Raw genomic sequence first — 9,315 nt, forward strand, 5'->3', positions numbered from 1 at the left:
TCAACAGAAAGGATTGACAACTTATTACTTGGATTCCATCCACTGTTGATCTTGCAGGTACTCTATTGACCGCCGCACGGACATGGACCGCGTGTTCGACGTCCACCCCGGAAACGGATCCGTCTTCCTGCTCAGGAGCCTGGACAGAGAGGAGAACGCCTGGCACAACATCTCAGTTATTGCCACAGAGTTCAGTAAGTTGCTCAAACAAAGGAATTAACTGAATTTTCTTTGTGTCAGAATTGAGAATATCTTTAAATTAAAACGTTACATTTTCCTTTAGACAAACCTCTTCTGACCAGTCATGTGCCGGTCTTCATTCGCCTCTTGGACATAAACGACAATGCTCCCACCTTTGCCACCGCCTACGAGACCTTTGTCTGTGAGAGGACCAAATCAGGACAGGTAAGGATGACACAGCTCATTTTATTATAAGCCCCTTTAAACTCTGTTCACTCATGGTTCTTATGAAAGAACGTCGCGCAAGAATTACAATCACACAATCAATCTATGCAACGTACCTAAATCTAAATCAACTGCATTCTGTGTCTTATATATATTATGTACATAATATATATGTTTTCTATGAGGTGCAATTTTTAATGATTGCATTACTGGTTAGATGTTAAACTGCGTTGCGTTATACTGGTTGTCCTTACTTGTGCAATGACAATAAAGTTGAATCTAATCTTATCTAAACTAAATGTGGATGTATGCCTGCTTCTACATCCATGTATGTTGTAAGTGTATGAAAAGATTGATGTTGAATCAATCCATGCTTATCTCTTTGTTTCGGGTAGAAACCTGTATCTTAATATACGCCAGATCCAAGAACATCGTCAACATCAACACAAGTGACCTAATAATTAGGGTAAAAAAAAAGGCACATTTGGTTGTATCTGCATTTAGTGGTTTTGGTCTGAACCATTCAATCAAATATCTTTGTACACCGCAAATGTATGTATATTCTGCAAAGGCCTTCATGTAAACACTTGGCCGCCCCCAGTCCCAGTGGACGCCTGATGGCCATATGGGATTGCAGGAGATTGCTGGAGGTATTCCAGGGTAAATTCTTTATGAACACATTGAAGGGTAAAGGTCTCTTATTCACAAGCAGTGTGCCTAATGTTCTTTGATCAAAAGCAAACTACTTCCCTGGAACGGGGCTATTATGGATCTACGTTGTTTGGCTTGTGGGGAACTTGCAGGGAACAGACAACACTAAGAAGATGGGATGGCAAACATGTGGTGACCTAAAAACAAGGTTACGTGCCAAAAAGTTTGGGAAACCCTGCTTAATCAGCAATAAGCCATTTGATGTGTCCATTTTTGTCTGTGCCTCTTAGTATTGATCATAATGTTTCATTTGATCTTCCTGATAGCGCATTCAGACGGTGAGCGCGGTGGACGCTGATGAGCCGGCCTCAGGCCACCGCTTCTTCTTCAGCCTGGCTCCCGAGGGAATTCATCACAGCAACTTCACAGTACGCGACAACGGAGGTAGGAGCCGACTGAGGTCAGACAGGACTGGTTAATGACGTTAACTAGTCTTCACTTTGTGTCTGAAGCATTAGTTTCTTCTACAGGATTATTTTTGTTTTGGAAACTAATGATGGGCATCTGCTTGTTTGCTGGTTAGCTGTTAAAAATAGCTGCTTTATTGCTGCATTTGTTGTAACCCAGATCTGATTGAAATGGCCACCTAAGCTGTCGAATAGTATCTTTAGCAGTTTTTAAGTGTTTATGTTAATGTAGGTGCACTACCAATTTCACCAAATCAAGTTGCAGCTTTCTGTTTCAACATTTGTGTTTTTTTATAATATTCATAGTTTAGTTACATAACGACTAAAAAAGATTCCCTGTACCCACCAAAACCAGACAACACTGCAGGCATCCTCACACGGCGCTCCAGTTACAACCGCCAGCTGCAGAGTGTCTACCTGGTCCCTGTGGTGATCACCGACGGGGACTACCCCATGCAGAGCAGCACAGGCACACTGTCGGTGCGCGTTTGCTTGTGCGACCGCCACGGGAAAATGGAGGTGTGCAACACAGAGGCCCTGACCAGCTCGGCTGGCATCAGCACCGGGGCACTCATCGCCATCCTCCTCTGTGCCATCATACTCCTGAGTAAGTGATGCTGGCTTCACAGGATAAGGAGCCTGATATTGGGCCTGATTTCCACCTGCCGACCAATTTTGATTGTTTAGTTTGCTAATTTTTCACCAAAAACTCAATTGTGATGGTTTGGCAGATGAAGAAGTCCATCTCACGCAGCAAAGGTGCAGGGTTTTCCATGCCGTCTCATGACTTCATTCATAGCAATGTAGTAATTGTTTTGGTTGCTACGGTAAATACGAGTGCAAAAGCTAGCATTGCATGGCCGCCGTCTGCCATGTCTATTGACACCAAGAGTTACGGTTTTGAGAATCTGGACTTGGTTTTTTAGGGAATTGAAATCGTAAAGTGTGTGGTGTGCTTTGTTGGCAAAATTGTTGCCTTTCAGAAACGCAATGACCAAAAGGTTTAATTTATCTTCATTTCTTCAAAGGTGTGTGGTCTCCAGGGCCGTAGCACCAAATTCTGGGCCCTGTATACAAGAGGTACTGCCCCCTGCGCAGAATTGTTGAGGGGGTGGCCAATTGGGGTGGCCAATTGCCTGGCGGCAATTGGCCACTCAGCGCAGTGTGCGGCTCCTACCTCTAAGGGGTGGTAGAAAATTTGAAATAAATTATTTTTATTTTTATTTCAACCACTCGATTATTGTCTAGCTTTCAGTATTGAAACATTTTATTTTCATTTCCTTTATTATTTTCTGAATACCCCCTGCAGTATTCCAAAGTACCCCTAGGGTTACGTGTACCCCCTTTGAGAACCACTGATCCTAGTGTTGGCCAGCTCTATTTTAAATATAGTATAGACATACTGTATGAAAGCTGAGACTCCATAGAGTCTAAAATGATAACCCTTATCAATCTTGTGATCTTATCTCAATGAAAGATTAACATCTGTAACACACTTTTCCAAGTTAATCCAACTATTGATCACACACACACACATACACACACACACACACACACACACACACACACACACACACTTCTTCTACACTTATTTGAGACTGTAACACTGATTGATTCAACCATTTCAAACTACGTTTTTTAACTTTTTTCTTTTTATGACTAACATTTTATCATGTTGTGCATGTTTAAATTGCTTACTAAGCTACTCAACCTTTCAACATCTTAAACTATGTCGCTTTACTAAAACATATTTTCAACACCAATAAGAACTTATTATGATTATTATTATAATTATCTGATATTTACCTTCCATACCATACCTACCAAGCTCTCCATTTCTGGCACTCATGGAATACTGCTCCTTCTAAATCATATAGATTAATTTGTCCTTTACCCACGGATTGATATATCCCCGGGACTGCTCGCATGATTAGCCTCACAAAGCCAGCCTAAATCGGGCAAACTCAATGCCGGTTTTGCCTCGACATATAAAAACGCAGCTTGGCTCCAGACCACAGTGAACCCTAGCGAAAAGGATTTCCAACTGTTCTGAATAAGCCGGGACATCCCGTATTTTGGGCTAAATTGGTTTGTCCCACGCGGGACCTCCCTTGTCCCGTATATTGACTGCTAATCTAGTTGTTCACGCCATGGGTGAGATCACCTGTCAATAATTGTCCGTCATCCAAACACAGGCCGCCTCATGCGCATCAGTTAAACCATACAACTGGAATTGGCGCAATTATGCTATACGTACGTGATGTGAGTGAGATATTTTTCTGCGGCTGCTTGAGTAGAGAATTTATGGATATTAGAGACATCACAGACTATGCACAGACTATGTTGTTTTTTTGATTGCGCCAATTCTAGGTCATTTCTGGTGTTGTTTGTTCAAATATGGATATACCTGTGAAAAAGAAAAGACGAAAAAAAGGAATGGGAAATAAAAGAGACATGGGTTAGGCCCGGCAGTAGTGACTCAACGAAAGCCTTTTTTTATTTTTTTATTTTCTCAATGTGAGTGAGATATTTTTCTGCGGCTGTTTGAATAGAGAATTTACTGGATATTAGAGACATCACAGACTATGCAGCAGAAAATGCCAATGTTAACATAGGAAGACACCACTCTGGTTTCCAGTAATTGAGCAGTGCCAACAATCGCATTCTGAAAGCAAATTAATCAGCTCACACAACAACAACAACGCATGCAAGCACACCTGCGATCAGCTGTCAGTGGATATTGAGTGCATTGTTCTGAAGATCTACAGTCACTTACCAGTATACTGTAGATCTCAGAGAGGAACTGTGTGAATTTTTTGCCTTTGATGACATTGGGTGGTTTGAAAATTCTGCGACATGTTTGCACAAAATGGCTCCCCCTTCATCCAGCGGTCGATCGTCTCCATCATACTTCAGCTTCTTTGGGAGACCTGTCCTGTGGCACTGATGTCTGTCCTGTTGTGTCTAACTCTCTGTCTCCCTCCCTAGTGATGGTGGTGCTGTTGTGTCTAACCCTCTGTCTCCCTCCCTAGTGATGGTGGTGCTGTTGTGTCTAACTCTCTGTCTCCCTCCCTAGTGATGGTGGTGCTTTTGTGTCTAACTCTGTCTCCCTCCCTAGTGATCGTGGTGCTGTTGTTTCTAACTCTCCGTCTCCCTCCCTAGTGATGGTGGTGCTGTTGTGTCTAACTCTCTGTCTCCCTCCCCAGTGATGGTGGTGCTGTTGTGTCTAACTCTGTCTCCCTCCCTAGTGATGGTGGTGCTGTTGTGTCTAACTCTCTGTCTCCCTCCCCAGTGATGGTGGTGCTGTTGTGTCTAACTCTGTCTCCCTCCCTAGTGATGGTGGTGCTGTTGTGTCTAACTCTGTCTCCCTCCCTAGTGATGGTGGTGCTGTTGTGTCTAACTCTCTGTCTCCCTCCCCAGTGATGGTGGTGCTGTTGTGTCTAACTCTGTCTCCCTCCCTAGTGATGGTGGTGCTGTTGTGTCTAACCCTCTGTCTCCCTCCCTAGTGATCGTGGTGCTGTTGTGTCTAACTCTCCGTCTCCCTCCCCAGTGATGGTGGTGCCGTTGTGTCTAACCCTGTCTCCCTCCCTAGTGATGGTGGTGCTGTTGTGTCTAACCCTCTGTCTCCCTCCCTAGTGATCGTGGTGCTGTTTACGGCGCTGAGGCGGCAGAGGAAGCAGGAGCCGCTGATCGTCTCCAAGGAGGACGTGCGGGACAACGTGGTGAGCTACAACGACGAGGGCGGCGGCGAGGAGGACACGCAGGCGTACGACATCGGGGCCCTGCGGCACCCGGAGTCGGCCGCCGACGCCCCGGAGGACTCGGCCAAGCAGAGGCGGGACATCCTGCCCACCGGCAGCCTCCTCTACCCTCGCGGCCCCGGCGGTGCCCCGGGCCCCTCGTGCCGGGTCGGCGTCGCCCAGGCCGGTGCAGCGGCGGCGCGGGACAATGCCGACGTGCGGGAGTTCATCAACCAGAGGGTGCTGGAGAACGACTGCAACCCCACCGCGCCGCCCTACGACTCGCTGGCCACGTACGCCTACGAGGGCGCGGGCTCGGTGGCCGAGTCGCTGAGCTCGCTGGGGTCCCTGTCGTCGGAGGGCGAGCAGGACTACCACTACCTGAGCACCTGGGGGCCGCGGTTCAGGAAGTTAGCAGACCTGTATGGCGCTGAGGACGCCCACTTCTGCTAATACCAGGGAACTTTGGCATGGGCACCCACAAACAGGTGTGTGTACGTGTGCATGCGTCCGTGCTTGTGCGGGCATGCGTGTATGTGTGCGGGCATGCGTGTATGTGTGCGTGTATGCGTGTGTGTGTGTGCATCTTCAGGAAACTGTTTTATTGTGAAGAAAAGCATTAATCTCACGGAAACAGACGTGGATGTGATGCTGGTGTTGGGGCTGCGTATTGTTAATTCAACTGTTGAATATTGATTATGTTGATCAAAATTTATGTACACATTATTTGCTTGCTACAGAACAAAAAACATCCCTTAAAAATATAAAGACGAGGGATTTAAGAATCTTGAAAGGGACAACTGAAACTTTTATTCACAACTTTTGTAGCACATATGCACATACACAGCATCGATTAATGGTCTGATAACCTTCACAAGCCTTTTTACTGTCATTATGATCAACACGGATTTGTGCAGAAAAATCAGCCAGCACAGGATCCCTGCCCCCAAGATTTTCCTCTGTCTGCAATCATCAAAACAAATGGATGACAACATATTTTAAGCGTGGATGAAACACCAATTCAAAACCAAAACCTGACTTGGTTGGCAATTTCATTTGAAATGCACTTGACATTTTATTTGATTCAGTATTACAATTCAGCTAATAATTCAGTGAATTATTTGATTTTCAGAGCCTAATTCTAGCCTTTCTCGTCAACAAATGGCTGAATAGGCCTATGCCTTGAGTTTTATCTGTTGGTTTTATGTGATTCCTTCAGCAATTTCAGCAGAGAAAAATCAAGCCAACATTTTCCTGTGTTTACCAACATTAATATGTGAAGACTTATTTTGACAAAGTGGCCTTCAGAACCACCCTCCTCCGGCTCCTTGAAGAACAATACTTCTGGCTGCCAGGAGGGGGGACACATGACTTTTTATATCATATGATCCTCTTCAATTCACTGTTTTGTCTTATGTGAAAGTCATTTCAGGAGAGCAGAGCTGGACCTGAAAGATTTGTTTAGTTAAAAAAAAAGAAAGTCATGAAAAAGAAGAGCAAATGCAATTGTTAATTTTGTTAATGTACTTGCTGCGGTTTTGGTGTTGTTGTACTATGTTGTACAATTCTGAATGTCATATATTCAAACTCACTGTTTGTACTTATGTGTTTTCTCACATAATAACAAAATAAATCGAATTTAATTTCTGTGTAAAAAAGATTACTGCTTCAATTAGTTAACAGCAGGTAAAAGTGAAGTGCTTAGGAAAAGCATCTAAACAAATGCGTGTTAAATCTACAATATCTTTCCTAATTTGATATTGTTACAGCCTCTCCTTCGTGCAACCCTTCTTTCTAACCACAACTAAATTCAACGTGCGGGGCAACACACCCACCGGCGGGAGATCAGCCAATAAGAACGAAAGGTAGGAGCATCAATGGGCCAGCCGCAATGGGCCGTCTGACCGTAGCGATACTCCGTAAACTATAAAAACTAAACAACGCTAAGCTCACCAAACAATACCCCAGAAACAGAACTACCACATCTCCCCCTCAAAGTAACAACATCTGGTTAACAACAGAACACGTGGACTGGGCTTCGGCAGTGAGCGGCCGGATTAGTCTTCTCCCTCCATCCAGGGTGTCGGCACAGAACAGGAAGCAGATACCAAAGAAGCCCGGGCACCGATCCGGGCATCACTTTCATTCCACTCTCTGGATGAACCCATTAAAGCGGGGAAGAATACTAGGGAATATTAGGAGTGCATTAACAGATACCCATAACAAAACCTCAAATGTAAGACTTCTAGAAAAATCATAATTTATATATTGTGAACCAGTGATGGTGGGACAAGATTAATGCAATGCCATTTTCATCAGTTGAAATTATTACATCTTTATTTCTGGCAGAGAATTTGCCACAGTATATACAGAATTTGAATAATTCTACTGACAAAATGAATGAGCCTTACACACAGTTAGCAAAAATATTAAAATTCTCAACATTTAACCTATATATTACATGATTATACACTGAATTAATTCAATACTAACACTCTATTTAATGGATTTTCATTAAGAAGCTGGGGTTTAAAGGGCAAAACATTCTTGGGGAGTTAAAATTATTGGATCCGAAAACTCATGACAGAAACGTGATTGATCTTTACTTTGTATCCATTGTATTTCCAGCTATTTTGTATCTAACATTTGTAAGGCACAATGACATTCCTGAATTCTTTCAAAAAGAAGACCAAACGTCCAGCTTTAATCTTTTGTCATTTTGGAAGTGTTGGTGTTTGCAGGCTACTGCTCATCTTCGATGTAATGTAATATAAATTGTATAATTTTATCAATAAACTTTTTGCAGTTACTTCAAAGTGTTTCCATTTACCATATAAATAGAAAGGTTCCTCTTAAATCGTGGTAAGAAATAAGTACTCTGAAGTATTAGTAATGAGTTGTTTTGAGTCCAACGGCCAACATATGAGATCAGCCATTGTGGAGCTTCTGGTCTGGAATGAGATGAGGGAACTGATTGATTGATTGATTGATACTGATAAAATAAGCGTTCCCATTGCACTTTTTTGTAGATGATATTGTTGGTCTGTGCAATGGGTTACCCATCAGGCGGTTATATTGCCCGATGGGTATCGCCTCCCACTGCCCAGTTCCCTGTTGCACTTTCATCGTCTTTTTTCACCACATAGAGCAGTGTTGGATTCCTGTTTATAGGATTTCATCAGGTATACCCAATTACCACGCTGCTGGACTCTGTTAATTGAGCAGGGCTAACACAAAAATATGCCATCAATACACCAATACCAATTAATCAGACCCCCTGCAGTTTAGCTACGGCACCTCCTCCACACATACTCTCAGCACTGGATCCCGCAAGGGCTGCGGTCCCTCTCCTATACTTTCTGTTTCATCGCAGCTGCGTGATTACTCAGCACTTTTTCTTTTTTTTTGTAGTTTATTTAGCAGGGACAAAGCAGTGCACATTATTACAAACATGACATGGCAAGGCCATGACACAACTTGCAGATGTGAATACATAAAAGGTTTGTAGCTAGATAGCTAATTTGCAACCTCAGTCCCTGATCACTTCTCTGCAGGCTGTAGTTGTGGATCAGGCCACTAACGGTATTGGTCTGATCGACAATGACAGCCTTCAGATAAGAGGCAAGAAGACTTTGAGTGTCAGTATCAGGGCTTCCGGTCAGCAGGAAACCATCGCCAAAGAAAAGCCAAAGAGGCTGATAGTTGACCACTAGCAGGGACAAGACGGCCTCAAACTTGCCTGTTGTTAATATGCATCTTATAATGCACGTGAATCGTTACTGCATCTCCAAATGGTGAATGATTAATCCCTACCAAAAAGGGAAATATATATGTATATATGAGACATTTGGCACGTTCTCGACACAATACAAATGATCGCTCCTGTTGTATTAGAAGAAATAAATTACTTGTTATAATAAAATAATTTTGCATGATGACCAGTAAGGTAATTTAATTTGTGCTAGGATTGCCCCCTTAACTAAAATACAGTCTAAACCAGGGGTCTTCAACCTTTTAAGCCAGGGATCCGCTGCAGCCTGTCCTCCTAGAAA

General features: G+C 43.5%; 1 protein-coding gene across 1 annotated transcript in view; it reads left to right on the plus strand.

The window, feature by feature from the left end:
• The window catches only part of LOC130387572 (cadherin-6-like), a 34,332-nt gene extending 26,091 nt beyond the window's left edge, over positions 1–8,241 (plus strand). The window contains exons 8-12 of the mRNA XM_056596739.1: positions 58–194; positions 284–405; positions 1,383–1,500; positions 1,879–2,130; positions 5,160–8,241. Of these exons, the coding sequence (XP_056452714.1) occupies positions 58–194; positions 284–405; positions 1,383–1,500; positions 1,879–2,130; positions 5,160–5,716 (1,186 nt within the window). The 3' untranslated portion in view covers positions 5,717–8,241. The remainder of the gene's footprint in view (positions 1–57; positions 195–283; positions 406–1,382; positions 1,501–1,878; positions 2,131–5,159) is intronic.
• The last annotated feature ends 1,074 nt before the right edge of the window (positions 8,242–9,315 follow it).

Source organism: Gadus chalcogrammus, chromosome 8, assembly GCF_026213295.1.
Source record: "Gadus chalcogrammus isolate NIFS_2021 chromosome 8, NIFS_Gcha_1.0, whole genome shotgun sequence".
Lineage (NCBI taxonomy): Eukaryota > Metazoa > Chordata > Actinopteri > Gadiformes > Gadidae > Gadus > Gadus chalcogrammus.